This window comes from Sphaerodactylus townsendi, linkage group LG06 (genome assembly GCF_021028975.2).
Source record: "Sphaerodactylus townsendi isolate TG3544 linkage group LG06, MPM_Stown_v2.3, whole genome shotgun sequence".
In the NCBI taxonomy this organism is placed as follows: domain Eukaryota; kingdom Metazoa; phylum Chordata; class Lepidosauria; order Squamata; family Sphaerodactylidae; genus Sphaerodactylus; species Sphaerodactylus townsendi.
In genome coordinates, this window is record NC_059430.1 from 128,651,140 (window position 1) to 128,668,084 (window position 16,945).

Genomic DNA, 16,945 nt, shown 5'->3' on the forward strand with positions numbered 1-16,945 from the left:
CCATCAACCCCTGCCAGCATGGCCAATGGGGGGCTGATGGGAATTGTAGTCCATGAACATCTGGAGAGCCGCAGGTTGCAGACCCCTGCCCTAATTTCATTGGACGGGGCGTTCCACCAGGTCGGGGCCAGGTCGTTTAAGCACTATTCACTAGTTACAGGCAAGCGAAAGAAAACCTTATCAGCCTCAGGCAGAGAGAATGGCCGGGCCAGCTGTGCCCTTGGAGTGGGCGCGCGAGATGCCAGGCTGAGTATGGCGCAGGCCTGACACAGCACCACAGACAAGGTCAGGGTTTCTGGGCATGTTGGGGGCTCCCCAGGTAAGCAGAAAAGCAGGACTTTGTCAATTAACCGGTCTGGACCTGAATGGCCCACAATAGCCAGAGCTCATCAGAGAACATAAGAACATAAGAACAAGCCAGCTGGATCAGACCAGAGTCCATCTAGTCCAGCTCTCTGCTACTCGCAGTGGCCCACCAGGTGCCTTTGGGAGCTCACAGGCAGGAGGTGAAAGCAATGGCCTTCTGCGGCTGTTGCTCCCAAGCACCTGGTCTGCTAAGGCATTTGCAATCTCAGATCAAGGAGGATAAATATTGGTAGCCATAGATCGACTTCTCCTCCATAAATCTGTCCAAGCCCCTTTTAAAGCTATCCAGGTTAGTGGCCATCACCACCTCCTGTGGCAGCATATTCCAAACACCAATCACACGTTGCGTGAAGAAGTGTTTCCTTTTATTAGTCCTAATTCTTCCCCCCAGCATTTTCAATGGATGCCCCCTGGTTCTAGTATTGTGAGAAAGATAGAAAAATGTCTCTCTGTCAACATTTTCTACCCCATGCATAATTGTATAGACTTCAATCATATCCCCCCTCAGACGTCTCCTCTCCAAACTAAAGAGTCCCAAACGCTGCAGCCTCTCCTCATAAGGAAGGGGCTCCAGTCCCTCAATCATCCTCGTTGCCCTTCTCTGCACTTTTTCTATGTCTCCGATATCCTTTTTGAGATGTGGCGACCAGAACTGAACACAGTACTCCAAGTGCGGTCGCACCACTGCTTTATATAAGGGCATGACAATCCTTGCAGTTTTATTATCAACTCCTTTCCTAATTATCCCCAGCATAGAGTTTGCCTTTTTTACAGCTGCCATGCATTGAGTTGACATTCCCATGGAACTATCAACTAAGATAGAGCTCAGAAGCTCAGCAGGGTCAGCCCAGTACTTGGATGGGAGACCAACAAGAAAGTGCAGGGTGGCTATGCAGAGCAGCCCCAGTAAGTCTCTTGCCTTGAAAACCTCACGAAGGGTCACCATAAGTTTGCTGTGACTTGACAGCACTTTACAAACATGCAAATTAGCAAAGTGGGGGGGTGGGGGTAACTAGAATGATGAGTGTTGAATATGCTCCAGGAGGAACAGATCGCTGGCAGCAGCCAAAAGCTATTTAAAGGGGGGGGGGGCTGCCGGAGCCAACATCAGCTTTAATATCCACCCAGAGAACAAACCTTTAACTTCACCTGATGACACTGAATGGCCGATGCTCATTTTTACTCGGCGGGGGCCAACTCCCACAACGCCCGGTGACCTTTCTTCTGGCTACCCTTCTCCCCCCTACCCACCCCCTCCCATGGAAATGCAATGGTAAATTCCCTCCCGCCCATCACCCGGATGGCTGTTGGGTCCAAGATTAACAGATTTACAACACATGTCACAGAAGGGGGGGGGGTCAGTTCAGTCTTTTGGCGCTCTGCCCCTGACCGTCACATCTGGCTCACCATCCCCTCAGACCAGGGGACTGCAACCTGCGGCTCTCCGGATGCTCCTGGACTACAATTCCCATCAGCCCCCGCCAGCACAGCCCATTGGTCGTGCTGGCAGGGGCTGACGGGAATTGTAGTCCATGAGCATCTGGAGAGCCACAGGTTGGCCACCCCTGCCATAGGGAAAAGAAACAGATCACCGTTATTATTGTATGCAAACCAGGGTAGGGCTAACAAGAGCTTGGAGAATTTTGGCTCTGCTGGCAGGGGCTGATGGGAATTGCAGTTCATGAACATCTGGAGAGCCGCAGGCTGCAGACCCCTGCCTCAGACACTTGTAAAGAAAAAGCCCTTCGTATTTTTAAAAAATTCCTAGGGGAGCCTTTATAGCAGGGGTCTTCAAACTATGGCCCTCCAGATTATCCTGGACTACAATTCCCATCAACCCCTGCCAGCATGGCCAAGTGGTAGGGCTCATGGGAATTGTAGTCTATGAACATCTGGAGGGCCATAGTTTGAAGACCCCTGCTTTATAGTCCTTCCCTTGTTCATTCTCAGGACAAAAAAAAGCCTGAGGTGGAATCGGCGACAGACACGTGCGCAAGGAGGAGGCGCCCCTGCCCTTTCCCTCAGCCACTCACCCGCTCGCCAATGGTGAATTCTGGGCCCGAGGATGTTTCTCTTATGTAGCCATTAATGTTCATGTAGACCCTAGGGGCAAAGGGAGGAAGTGGGCCTGAAATAGCAGCCCCAAAGAGCCTTCAGCCTTCCAGAGGGCACAGCGACGATGGCACCTGCCCCTTTGTGACGTCCTTCTTGGCATCCAGAGAACGGGGGCCTTGCTCTGGTAAGGAACCCTGCATGCGTAGCCACTTCTATCCCATCGTTTATTTGTTGCTCTGCTGCTGAGCAGGCATCAGCCTACCTTAATGTAGTGCAGAAGAAGGAGAAGGAGAAGGAGAAGGAGAAGGAGAAGGAGAAGGAGAAGGAGAAGGAGAAGGAGAAGGAGAAGGAGAAGGAGAAGGAGAAGGAGAAGGAGAAGGAGAAGGAGAAGGAGAAGGAGAAGGAGAAGGAGAAGGAGAAGGAGAAGGAGAAGGAGAAGGAGAAAAAGAAAAGAAGAAAAAGAAAAAGAAAAAGAAAGAAAGAAAAAGAAAGAAAGAAAGAAAGAAAAAGAAAGAAAGAAAGAAAAAGAAAAGAAGAAGAAGAAAAAGAAAAAGAAGAAGAAGAAAAAGAAAAAGAAAAAGAAAAAGAAAAGAAGAAAAAGAAAAAGAAAAAGAAAAAGAAAAAGAAAAAGAAAAAGAAAAGAAGAAGAAGAAGAGGAGGAGGAGTTTGGATTTATATCCCCCCTTTCTCTCCTGTAAGGAGACTCAAAGGGGCTTACAAGCTCTTTTCCCTTCCATGCCCACAACAAACACCCTGTGAGGTGGGTGGGGCTGAGAGAGCTCCGAGAAGCTGTGACTAGCCCAAGGTCACCTAGCTGGCGTGTGTGGGAGTGCACAGGCTAATCTGAATTCCTCAGATAAGCCTCCACAGCTCAAGCAGCAGGGCGGGGAATCAAACCCGGTTCCTCCAGATTAGAGCGCACCTGCTCTTAACCACAACGCCACTGCTGCTCCCAAGAGAGATGACCAGGAAATCAGAACCATAGCAAATGAAACACGAGGGATGTCACAGAGCACAGAGGGAGGGAAAAAATGCTGCCGGTCAGCACCTAAACCACAGGGAAATGTCCATGTCAGGGGTCTTCAAACTATGGCCCCCCAGATGTTCATGAACTACAATTCCCATCAGCCCTGCCACTTGGCCATGCTGGCAGGGGCTGATGGGAATTGTAGTCCATGAACATCTGGAGGGCCGTAGTTTGGAGACCCCTGGTCCATGTGAACAGACCTGATTTGCAGGAAGAACGCAGCCCACTTTTCAGACACGAGAATACCCTGCAGAAATCTTAACTGGACTGCTGGGGAGGATGCTAGCCGGAGGACCCCCCCAGCTCATTCCCACTATGACAAACCATAACCCACCATGACTTCTAGACTATGCGTTGGAAAGAACAGCGGCGGCACCGCCCCAGTCGTTCGTTTGCCAAGAAGTCCAGGCATTTATCTCCGTGTCAGTCTTCCCCTGTGACATGGTTCACGCTTAATGTAAAAACTGCCCCTTGGCCCTTATCTGCCTGGGCTTTGGACACGGTCAGAGATGCAGTTTTCCTTGAAGCAAAACCCTTCCCCTAAAAGTGATCTCGCGACAGGGCACGCCAATACAGCAAGCACCGAGCGGCTTAGATACTGCTGCAGAAGCCTATGGCTTCTTCGTTTCCTTCTTGCAGACATTGAAACCGACCAAGAACTCAGATTAGGAGCTCCCACTGTGAGGTCAAAAGGGGAGTGAAGAGCCTCAGACAAACTCTAGGTTGTCACCCGTGGTGGGATCCAAAAATTTTAGTAACAGGTTCCCATGGTGGTGGGATTCAAACAGTGGCGTAGCGCCCATGAGGCTGGGCGGGGCACAACGGGGGCATGGCCAGGCATTCTGGGGGCGGGGCATTAATAATTTCTCTGTTACTGTAAAAAACTCTTACTGTAAAAAAAAAAGTTCCTAATTTCCAGCTGGTATCTTTCTGTCCATAATTTAAACTCATTATAGCAAGTCCTATCATCTACTGCCAACAGAAACAACTACTTCTCCTCTAAAGGAGCAGCAGTGGCGTAGGAGGTTAAGAGCTCATGTATCTAATCTGGAGGAACCGGGTTTGATTCTCGCTCTGCCGCCTGAGCTGTGGAGGCTTATCTGGGGAATTCAGATTAGCCTGGGCACTCCCACACACGCCAGCTGGGTGACCTTGGGCTAGTCACAGCTTCTCGGAGCTCTCTCAGCCCCACCTACCTCACAGGGTGTTTATTGTGAGGGGGGAAGGGCAAGGAGATTGTAAGCCCCTTTGAGTCTCCTGCAGGAGAGAAAGGGGGGATATAAATCCAAACTCCTCCTCTTCTTCTTCTTCTTCTTCTTCTTCTTCTTCTTCTTCTTCTTCTTCTTCTTCTTCTTCTTCTAATTGACTGCCTATCAAATACTTAATACTTTCAAATACTTAATTTTGTTTCTAGAAATCAAAAGAAGGATATTTTCCTTAAACAAGGAACTTTACCCTATTTCTAAAACATGTTTTTAAAACAGCCCAACAGGGAGAATTATCCCGTTTTCTACCTTCGCTAACCAGCCACATAGGAAACAACAGGACTTCATGATTTTTGGACCTAATGGAATTTCTAACAGAAAAGCAGACCCAATTAGTAACCCCCTCTCGGCACACACCAATAATTAGTGACCCCCTCATGGGAACTGGTGAGAACCTGCTGGATCCCACCTCTGGTTGTCACTGTCCCAGCTGGAAGACCTACTTCCCTTTCCTCCGGGACAGTTAAGATCCCTGAGAGCTTTGGAAACCCAATTTTTTTTTTTTGGGGGGGGGAGGCTGATCCCCAGGTGCAACCCTCCTGTTCCTCACCTCTTCCTGTCAATCATAAACCCCAGGTTATTGCTCTTCACTGACACAGCCATCACCACACTGCCGTTCATGATGGGCATGGGAGTGTACCAGCACATCTCACACAGTTCTTCACTATCGCAGTCTCCTGAGGGGCAAAGAGGGAAAGCAGGAAATAAGCCAGAAGTGTCCAACTCTGGCACCCCAGATGTTGATGGACCATGATTCCCATCAGCCCCTGCCAGCATGCTGATGGGAATCGTAGTCCATGAACATCTGGGGCACCAGAGTTGGACACCCCTGAAACAAACGAACCAACCATGTCTCTGCCAGGGGCTCGACAAGACCGGAAAAGCCCCAGGGGAAAGAAAGAACACCTTCCACGACAGATAGGGCGTTTCCCACAGAACTCGCCCCACCCCGCAAACGCTTGGAACCTGTTTTATTTGGCTGAACTCAGGTTAAATGAAAGTTGCTAAGGCCGTTTCCCCACTTTTAAAATGACGTCGGTTTCGTCTGGTCCCGGACCTTTTTAGCACGAGGGTCATGTTCCCCGGGCTTCCCCACTGCCCCGCGCTCTTCACGGGGTCATCGAAAGGCGCCGTTTTGAGCAGCGCCAGAATGACGCGTGCTGAGGGGGGCGCAAGAGCAGCAGAGTCGGGGCGGCTGCGTTGTCACCGCCCCTGTAGTGGGGAGTGCAGCTGGACCCCGCGCTATTCGGCAAGAGTAGCGCACAGCAAACGGCGAGTGGGGAAAGGGCCTAAATTAGCAACTTTTCCCCTTTAATCAAGTTTCAGATGCTGGCCTGTGCGAACTACAGCAAGCAGGAAGCGTGCTATTTCCACCCCCACCCCCCTTCTGTCCACCACTATGGTAGATTCCCCAGGTGGCCACCATTAGAGTAGATTCTCTAGAAGGCTGCCATTTTGGCCTGTAGGTGTGTGTGGCGGGATTCTTGGGTAGGTGGGTGGGTGGTTGGGGATTCTCAGAGGCGTGGTTCTCAGAGAAACACAGCGCTTCCTGTGCAAACTATACCGCAGTGGTGGCGAACCTATGGCACAGGTGCCAGAGGTGGCACTCAGAGCCCTCTCTGTGGGCACGTGCGCACAGAGTTCATCATGTGGGAGGAGGGTGGAAAATCATCCCCCCACACACACACACACATCTAGGCTGGCCTGGGCATGATCCTAAACCTGGGAGTAAGCTCGGTTGCTGGCAATGGGACTTGCTTCTGAGTAAACACTCCTAGGATCGTGATTCACCCGTTGGAAGCATTGCACAGTTGCTTCACTAAGCTTACTCCCGAGTAACGTGTGCCTCGGAGCCAACCTTTTCTTCTAAACCAGGGGTAGGGAACCTGCGGCTCTCCAGTTGTTCAGGAACTACAATTCCCATCAGCCCCTACCAGCATGGCCAATTGGCCATGGTAGTCCATGGTAGTCAATGGCCAATTGACCATGGTAGTCAATGGCCAATTGGCCATGCTGACAGAGGCTGATGGGAATTGTAGTTCCTGAACATCTGGAGAGCCACAGGTTCCCTACCCCTGTTCTAAACTAAAACCTCAGCATTCAGGTTAAATTGCCGGGTTGGCACTTTGCGATACATAAGTGGGTTTTGGGTTGCAATTTGGGCACTCGGTCTTGAAAAGGTTCGCCATCACTGCTATGCTGCGTCCTGACGCCGGGATCCCAGCGACCCCAGATGGCCCCGTACAAACGGTGGCACAGGCCTTTCACCCAGTTGTGTTGCCTGTGCAGAAGGGACCACAGTTCCTCCTTCTCCCGAGCAGCAGAGAGGGTCAGGAGCAGAAAGACTGCCAGCAAATGCCACCTACTGTGGAATTCCAGAGGGACTGCAGAATTCTCTCCGTGGCCTATTATGAATCAGGGGTCTGTTGCGTGGCAGGGGCAAAGGTCCATCGCAGCGAGGTTTTGTGCATGGCGGTCTTTCCCTGAGCCCCGCTTTCAATTTCCACGCTGAAATGTTGCGAAGGCTATTCGGATCAACGAAAAGCTGCGTATTCGCTGAATTTGGGGCACTTCCGCACATGCAGAATAATCCACTTTGAATCCACTTTCACAATTGTTTGCAAGTGGATTTTTGCTATTAAGCACAGTAAAATGCAGCTGCAAAGTACGTTGAAAGTGGATTGAAAGTGCATTATTCTGCATGTGCGGAAGCGCCCAATGATAACCTTAACGTAACTGAGATAACGGCCGCATTCTGAGATGTCATCAAGATGCATGTATAAATGGTGGCTGGGTATAGGCCTGTGGTGGCGAACCTTTGGCACTCCAGATGTTATGGACTACAAGCCCCATCAGCCCCAATTGGCCATGCTAGCAGGGGCTGATGGGAATTGTAGTCCATAACATCTGGAGTGCCAAAGGTTCGCCATCACTGGTATAGGCTGTCCTTGCGTATGTTTTATGAATATTTCTTGTTCCTTTCTTGCTTTGTATAATATGCCAATGAATTTTGATTGAGGGGTTGGATTCCCACTCTCCCTGCCTGAGCCAAGCGATGCCCACTTCACACACAACTTTCATTTTCTTTGCTGCCAAAGCAGGGGAGATTTTCCCTCCACCCACCAACCAGCCCCTCCCACTCCAGCGCACACTTCTCCCCTTCCCAGATTTGTGATAACTCCAATTTTTATTTATTATATTGATATATAAATAAATAAAATATATTGATAGAAACAAAGAATCACTATAAAATTGATGCCTTTTATTGCATTTGGAAACCAGGAAGAGGGCGTGCGTGTGTGTGTGAGGGGGGAAAGGTATCAGTTATAGGACATGGTTGCCTTCTTCAGGAGAGTGTGGTCCAGGGAATTACTTTGCCTCTTTTTTTTCGGGGGGGGGGTTATTTTTCTTCCTTTCCTTCCTCTACAATATTGGCTACAATATTGATATGCAACCACAGGTATATCAATATAACTGCAACTTAAAGAGGTTTATCAACGTCCTTCCTCTTGCAACTACCCTGATGTGATGAGATCTGTGCCTTTAAGAGGGAGTTGACGGGCGGAGTTATGAGAACCAGGAAAAGCAGAAGCCCATTGAGACTTCAGCAAGCAAGCAGCAGAGCAGGCAGTGAAGGCCCCCTTGCGTGTAAACAGAGAAACCCAAGAAGACCACACTCCAGCCCCACTGCACAACCAAGAGCCCCAGGGCAAGTGTTCCATGCATAATAGGACCATGTTAAAACCTGCTGCAGATTTGAGGGGGAATTCTGCTAAGGTTGGGGCCTTCACAGCATAGACCCTGCACACTGTCTCTCGTGGCAAGGGGTAGTGAGAAAGATCCTACCTGTGTCGTACAGACCCCAGAATTCACTGATCTCTTCAAAGCTGCACAACAAGCCAGGCTGTTGCCTGAGCAAACAGGCTGTATAGAAGGCCTACACAATGTGGACCAGATGGCCAATGGGAAGGCCTTTCCCAATAGCAAGGCCCACAGCCTTTGTTGCTTTTCTGTTCTTTCAGCACCCCCTCACCACCACCACTATCTAACACCATATCTCCGTGGTGGCGAACCTATGGCACTCCAGATGTTCATGGACTACAATTCCCATCAGCCTCTACCAGCATGGCCAATTGGCCATGCTGGTAGGGGCTGATGGGAATTGTAGTCCATGAACATCTGGAGTATCATAGATTCGCCACCACTGCTATCTGAACCACCCGTTCAACCCCTCTCTGCCTCCATCAGTCTTCCAACAGCCCAGCCTTCACGTCTAAGCCTACATCATTCCTCCCCGCCTCCTGCACGCACCTCCTGATCTCTCCAGGCACTTAGCGAACCACATCCAGACCTGGTGTGGCCCTTTCCATGGGTGATACCTGGAATCCGATATGGAGCGGCCTTCATTTCAATCTGCAGCTGCTCTGGTTTCTGCCGCACAGGGTGGACAGGTTCCTCGAAAGCGATGGTCACAATGGGAATGAGGCCTGTGTAGTGAGCCTTCCGAATTGCACTTGCTGAGTCCTGGAAGAGAGAGACCCAGTGGTGGGATACAAAAATTTTAGTAACAGGTTCCCATGGTGGTGGGATTCAAACTGTGGCGTAGCGCCAATGGGGCTGGGCAGGGCACGGCGGGGGCATGGCCGGGCATTCCGGGGGCAGGGCTTTGGCAAGCACGCAGCCGTTGCGCCGGTCCTTGGGCGCGAAACGAATGCACGCAGGCACAGGCTGCCACGCACGCCGATGCACCTCCTGCTAGACTGCTTCAAGTTCTGCGTGCTACTGCTGAGGAGTGGAGGAGGGGCGTAACTAAGGCAAAAATCACGGGGCAAAATCACCAATTAGTAACCCCCCTCTCAGCACACACAAATAATTAGTAACCTACTCTCAGGAACCTGTGAGAAGCTGCTGGATCCCACCTCTGGAGAGACCAAACAGAAGAAGAGCTGGGATTGATGCCCTGCTTTTCTCAACTGCAAGGATACTCAAGGCGGCTCACAGACTCCTTCCCCTTCCTCCCCCTATCTTGTGAGGTAGGTGGGGCCGAGAAAGTTCTGGAGAACTGTGACTAGCCCAGCAGGCTTCATGTGTGGGAGCGGGGCAACAAACCCAGCTCACCAGATAAGAATCTACGGCTCATGGGGAGGAGCAGGGAATCGAACCCAGTTCTCCAGATCAGAGTCCACCACTCCTAAACACCACACTGGCTCTCTTAGGCAGCTGCTGATGCAAAAGTAGCATTCTTACGACGTGAGATTCTGCCTCAGGACCATCAACACGGCGCCCACGAGCGCCATGTCTCCCAACCCCCTTCCTGGGGTCCGAGGAGTGTTTCTAAAAGTGGGCGGGGCTTCATGGGTGATTTGTCCAGCAAGACTTCTGATGGGTCAATTTCTGACTAGCTGTTGCTAGCACCCACTACAGCACAGGATCCTCACTGAAATGACTATAAGCCAGTGATGGCGAACCTATGGCATGGGTGCCAGAGGGTGGTGCACTCCCTGTGAGCCCTCTCTGGAAGTACTATTGGGCTAACACACAAACAGAGTTCGCCGGCTATTTGGGGGGGGAATCAGCCCCGCCACATCTAAGCTAGCCTGGGCCACTGGGCTCGATTATTAGAATTAAACTTAAGACCTAGTTTTGGGGAAGCAGTATAGGTAACCCTGTTAAGTGCTGTTAAACCCCACTGATTTTCATGCAAAGAACTAAAGCATGATCCTTTACCTGGGAGTAAGCTCGGTTGCTGGCAATGTGGCTTGCTTCTGAGTAAACCCTCCTAGGGTCGTGATTCACCCGTTCGAAGAGTTGCACGGTTGCTTCAAAGCAAAGCCACCGACTACCACCAAGCTTACTCTTGAGTAACGCACGCCTCGGAGCCAACCGTTTTTTCTAAACTAAAACCTCAGTATTCAGATTAAATTGCCATGTTGTCACTTTGCGATAAATAAGTGGGTTTTGGGTTGCCGTTTGGGCACTTGGTCTCGAAAAGGTTCACCATCACTGCTATGAGCTGAATATATGCAAGGAAATGTTTTAAAATGGCACGTTCGTTATAAAAGGCATCCTGTTAAAAAGAGCTTCTGCCCAAAACGTTGAAGAAATTACTGTTCAAACAATGCATGACCTCACACCCTGACATTTTGGGTGTGACTCTTTACAACAACAACCTTTATGTGGCATTTAAAAATAGGTTCTAGAGCGTTGCCAGACGTTTTTGAAATACAAATCAAGGGTACATTCAAAGCGCAGACAGGAAGACTGTATATAGCAGTATACATTACTTAGAAAGTACTGTCACTTGTAAAAGAAATCTTGCTACTTTTTCCAAGAGCATGACATCTGTGTTGCTTAACAGAAGCTCCACAACAGAACAGTCAGAGTCACTTTCAGATTTGTCTAGGGCCAGCCTGGGAGAGAAATTCCTAATGCCCACATATCTCGGACAGCCAAGAATAATGTGAGCAAGAGTCTCCACTTGATTTTTACAGTGTGGACAAACCCGATCCTGGAGAGGGATGGATAAGTAACGACCCTTTGTAATGGCCGATGGGAAGGTATTGGATCTGGCCCTTGTGCTAATCCATCTCTGTTGGGGTTCAGTTAATAATTCAAGATATTTGGCTATGTGCCCCTGTTCCGGTATTATTCCGACAGAGAGGGGTGAGCATGATTTATTTGCTTGCCCCAACAGGATATGATATTCCTGTTCTGGGTGTGACTCCGCCTCCGATCTTAGCCCTTCCGGTTTGCAACCCAGCGGGGCTCTCGGTGGCCAGGAAGACCGCAGATTCCCAGCTCAGCCAAGTTTGTTTGGGAGGTGCCGTGTGTGCTTTCTACAAATGCTAAAAATGGCCCAGGGTTCTTGTTTTACCTGGCCGGCGCAGCCCAATTTGACTTTCAGGTAATATGGAAATCCCAGGTAACGCTGGAAAAAAAAAAGGTATTGCTTTAAAATAAAACTTGCAAAATGCGATGCCATCAGGGTTCTGTTCCTTTGAAGACCGTGAAACTGCAGAAGGGGCTTCACCTCCTGTCTGAACCATCTCCCCCACCCACCCACCCACCCAGCCATCATTTTTCTTTTTGGTTGAGTTTCATCTCCAGCCAATGGCTATGCTTGGTAGAACCTGAAAACTAGCTTCCTGTTTTGTAACTCTTGCAGTTGGTCCTCCAATCCAAGGCATTTATTGGCATCTAGGCTTTAAAGTATTATTTAATGCAGGGGCATAATGCCCATTGGGCAAGGTGGGCAGCTGCCCAGGGCACCACCTTGTGGGGGCCAACAAAATGCAGGGTTCGTTTTGGGGTATTTTTAGTGGTTTTCCATTTTTGGCCTGCAGGGGGTGCAGTTTTTAGGCTAGCGGCACCAAAATTTCAGCGTATCATCAGGAGACTGTCCTTATGCTACCCCCAAGTTTGGTGAGGTTTGGTTCAGGGAGTCCAAAGTTATGGACTTCCAAAGAAGATGCCCCCATCCCCCATTGTTTCCAATGGGAGTTAATAGGAGATGGGGGCTACAGTTTTGAAGGTCCATAACTTTGGCTCCCCTGAACCAAACTGCACCAAACCTGGGGGGTATCATTAGGCCAGTCTCCTGATGAGACTATGAAAGTTTTGAGACTGTGCCTTCAGAAATGCCCCCCTCCCCCGCCTGCAATCCCCATTGACAGCAATGCAGAAAACTCAATGCAGAACAAAGATTCTTGGGCAAATTTCTGGGATGTTCCTGCAGGGGGTGCATTTTTGGACATATCAGCACCAATATTTCAGGATATCATCTGGAGACTGTCCTGATGGGGCCCCCCAAGTCTGGTGCAGTTTGGTTCAGGGGGTCCAAAGTTATGGACCCTCAAAAGGGTAGTCCCCATCTCCTTAGTAAAGAATGGGGGATGGGGCACCCCCTTTGAGGGTCCATAACTTTAGACCCCCTAAGCCAAACTGCACCAAACTTGGGGGGCCCCATCAGGACAATTTCCAGATGATACTCTGAAATTTTGGTTCCAATATATCCAAAAATGCGCCCCCTGCAGGAACATCCCAGAAATTTGTAAATTCCGTTGTGCGTGCACAATGACAATAAAATGCTTATGCTTATGCTTATTAGCCCAAGAATCTTTGTTCTGCATTGAGTTTTCTGTATTGCTGTCAATGAAGGTTGCAGGCTGGGGGGGGCGGGAATATTTCTGAAGGTACAGTCTCAAAAATTTCAAGGTCTCATCAGGAGACTGCCCTGATGATACCCCCAGGTTTGGTGCAGTTTGGTTCAGGGGGCCCAAAGTTATGGACCCTCAAAACTGTAGCCCCCATCTCCTATCAGCTCCCATTGGAAACAATGGGGGATGGAGGCACCCCCTTTGGGAGTCCATAACTTTGGACTCCTTGAACCAAACCTCACCAAACCTGGGTGGCAGCATAAGGACAGTCTCCTGATGCTACGCTGAAATTTTGGTGCTGATATGTCTAAAAATGCACCCCCTGCAGGTACCAATGTCCTGGTGCAAAAAAAAATTGGTCTTGGTGGAGTGGCCGCCCATGGGGGGGGGGGGGCATCCAACTCAGGTTTTGCCCAGGGCTACAGTTTGCCTTGTTACGTCCCTGATTTAATGTCCAAAAATTTAGAACATACAGAGTTTTAAAATAGATAAAAGGCATCATACAACACAACACTGCATGGAGTTAAAAAGGAAAGAGTTAATACAGTTGCGAAAAGGACCAGAATAAAAATTAGCACCCCTTCTTTGGAAGTCAAGTTTAAAAGCTTCCTGAAAAAAATTTTTTGCTATATTCTCACACATTTCTCAGAAGGAGCTATTTAGTAGGAAGATCAGAAAACTCGGCCAGTTGGTCTTAAACATCCTTGATACTGTGTCAGAACTCAATGTCAGGAATCCAAACTCCTGTAATAGACTTGCTTGCAAGGTTTTAGACAGAGGATGTAAGTGTTACAACAGGGTAACGGGTTCAAAATATTTAAGCCAAAAAGCTTAAGCCGACAAAGGAATAAAATCTGATAAATATTTTATTCACGCCAACAGACGGGCAAACAGCATCAGGGGAGGCACGTTGAAATGGCTGCTGTCTCTTACTTTTATAGGTTACATCAGAATAGCAGTAAAAAGAATACACCCCAAAGTTCATCATCATCAATTAATCATTTGAAAGGGTGGGGATGGGGCAAACTAGAGCCCTTATTGGAAGATGTCAGTACTCTGCCTTTAACGTCTTATGAACTTAGGCCCAACTTCCCCTTATTGTTTTCTACTGTCCTACTTTTCTAGACAAAGAGCCTAAACATTTAGCCATGTTCTTGCTTTGTATCAGAAAAGAGCAGACTCAAGGTGCCGGGCCGGGGCAAGAAGACCTCGAAAACAACTTAGTTCATAATCTCATACATTCCTATGTAGAATTGAGAACAAAGGGTATTTCATCCCGGCTTTTTACTGATCTGGCTAGTAACAAAAGCCAGAAAGCAAAAGGCCTACTTTGGTTCATCTTTAATTAATCATAATTAAAGCATAAAATCATAAAGGCAATGCAATTAGAGAAAATATCAGTATGGAAACTTAAAAGAAGAAGAAGAAGAAGAGTTAGGATTTATATCCCCCCTTTCTCTCCTGTAGGAGACTCAAAGGGGCTGACAATCTCCTTGCCCTTCCCCCCTCACAACAAACACCCTGTGAGGTAGGTGGGGCTGAGAGAGCTCCGAAGAGCTGTGACTAGCCCAAGGTCACCCAGCTGGCGTGTGTGGGAGTGCACAGGCTAATCTGAATTCCCCAGATAAGCCTCCACAACTCAAGCGGCAGAGCTGGGAATCAAACCCGGTTCCTCCAGATCAGAGTGCACCTGCTCTTAGCCACTGTTCTTAGCCACTACGCCGCTGCTGATTTTTCAATACTTGTTCTGCGCCTACATAAGGAACCAGACAGCTCCAGCCGAGTTTCTGACCGACACAAAGGGCTCTCCAATATATTTAGAGCATTCCAACACAGCGCCCACAGGCAGCGTGGAATTTGCCAGCACCCGTCCTGGCACCCACCAAACGTTTTTAGAAACTAGGAGGGCCTTTTGCCCAGCAAGGCTTCTGACTCATCACTAGAGATTTAATTGGCTTTGGAGACTTGTTTAAATGTTGCCTTGGCAGCAGCTGCCGCCACAGAACAAAGATCCACGTGTGGCCAAAAGTAAGTTGCGGCAGCCATTTTGTGGCGGGCCCCACCTTCTGCAGCAGCCGTTTTTGGGCGGCCATTTTGTGATCGCACCCACTTCACTCTTTTAGATACCAACGGGTTCAAAAAGGCTGGAGGACCCTGACTTCAGGGAAGGGGACTTACCGCATTTCTATCGTCAGTGTCTATGGCAGAGTCCACCAGCTCCTTGAAGATTTCGTCTTGCTGCTTCAGCGAATCCTGCTTGAAGAACAGCTCCCGGTCCACGCCGAGGGCATCGTAACGATTGACCACTGTTTGGAAATGGCATTTGAACCGTGCATGGCCGAGCCTTACGAAGAAGAGGAGGGCAAGGAAGGAGAGAGAAGGTTGCCGGATTGTGGGACGCATTTGTGAAGGAACCTACGAAAGAAATCCCAGATCAGGAATATTAATGCTGTCCAGAGAATTTTTATGCACGACAGCGATGTTCCTGTTTTTGTCCAGTGCTGTCCGGGGTTACTGGGGAATAAATGTCTGTGGGCTAGGGGTTGGAGAGAATGGACACATAAGAACATAAGAACATAAGAACATAAGAACAAGCCAGCTGGATCAGACCAGAGTCCATCTAGTCCAGCTCTCTGCTACTCACAGTGGCCTACCAGGTGCCTTTGGGAGATCACATGCAGAATGTGAAAGCAATGGCCTTCTGCGGCTGTTGCTCCCGAGCACCTGGACTGTTAAGGCATTTGCAGTCTCAGATCAAGGAGGATCAAGATTGGTAGCCACAAATCGACTTCTCCTCCATAAATCTGTCCAAGCCCCTTTTAAAGCTATCCCCTTAAAGCTATCCTGTCCAAGCCCCTTTTAAAGCTATCCAGGTTAGTGGCCATCACCACCTCCTGTGGCAGCATATTCCAAACACCAATCACACGTTGCGGGAAGAAGTGTTTCCTTTTATTAGTCCTAATTCTTCCCCCCAGCATTTTCAATGTATGCCCCCTGGTTCTAGTATTGTGAGAAAGAGAGAAAATTTCTCTCTGTCAACATTTTCTACCCCATGCATAATTTTGTAGACTTCAATCATATCCCCCCTCAGCCGCCTCCTCTCCAAACTAAAGAGTCCCAAACGCTGCAGCCTCTCCTCATAGGGAAGGTGCTCCAGTCAGACACAGAGGGACAAAGGGCGCTGAAAATGCAGAAAGTTCAGCCTGCGACATTTCTGTACAAAAACTCAAAAGCTTACGTTACCTCTGCAGTTTGCAAAGAAATTCACAACCTCATGTAGTACATGACCTGTAGAGCCACTGATTGGGGGGGGGGGGGCAGGGGGAGGCACCTTAAAGACAGTCAGACGGCTTTGCCAGCATGGTGCAATGATTAAGAGCAGGTGGATTCTAATCTGGAGAACCGGGTTTGATTCCCCACTCCTCCACCTGAGTGGCAGAGGCTTATCCGGTGAACCAGATGTGTTTCCGCACTCCCATATTCCTGCTGGGTGACCCCGGACCAGTCACCGTTCTTCGGAACTCTCTCAGCCCCACCTACCTCACAAGAAGAAGTAGAAGAAGAGTTTGGATTTATATCCCCCCTTTCTCTCCTGCAGGAGAAATTTAGGGGGTGCCTGTTGTCAGGGGTGCAATTATTAAGATAGCAGCACCAAAATTTCAGAGTATCTTCGTGAGACCCTACTGATGATACCACTCAGATTTGGTGAAGTCTGGTTCAGGGGGTCCAAAGTTATGGACCCTCAAAGGTGTAGCCCCCATCTCCTATTAGCTCCCATTGGAAACAATGGGGGATGGGGGCACTCCCTTTGGGAGTCCATAACTTTGGACTCCCTAAACCAAACCTCACCAAACCTGGGTGATATCATCAGGAGAGTCTCCCAAAAAATCCCTGGAATTTTGGTGCTGCTAGCCTAAAATCTGCGCCCCCTGCAGGCCAAAAACGGAAAAACACTGAAAATACAAAATCCCTCACAAACCTGCAATTTTGTCGCCCACCACAAGGTGGCGCCCAAGGCAGCTGCCCACTTTGCCCAATGGGAGGTACGCCTCTGGGTCCATAACTTCTGGAGGGCC

General features: G+C 49.2%; 1 protein-coding gene across 1 annotated transcript in view; it reads right to left on the reverse strand.

Moving 5' to 3' along the window:
- LOC125435534 (cation channel sperm-associated auxiliary subunit gamma-like) overlaps positions 1 to 16,945 on the reverse strand; it is a 76,534-nt gene that overhangs the window by 56,784 nt on the left and 2,805 nt on the right. Inside the window, exons 2-6 of the mRNA XM_048501728.1 lie at positions 15,048 to 15,175; positions 11,588 to 11,641; positions 9,093 to 9,237; positions 5,264 to 5,390; positions 2,400 to 2,469 (exon numbers count right to left, since the gene is read on the reverse strand). Coding sequence (XP_048357685.1) covers positions 2,400 to 2,469; positions 5,264 to 5,390; positions 9,093 to 9,237; positions 11,588 to 11,641; positions 15,048 to 15,175 — 524 coding nt within the window. The remainder of the gene's footprint in view (positions 1 to 2,399; positions 2,470 to 5,263; positions 5,391 to 9,092; positions 9,238 to 11,587; positions 11,642 to 15,047; positions 15,176 to 16,945) is intronic.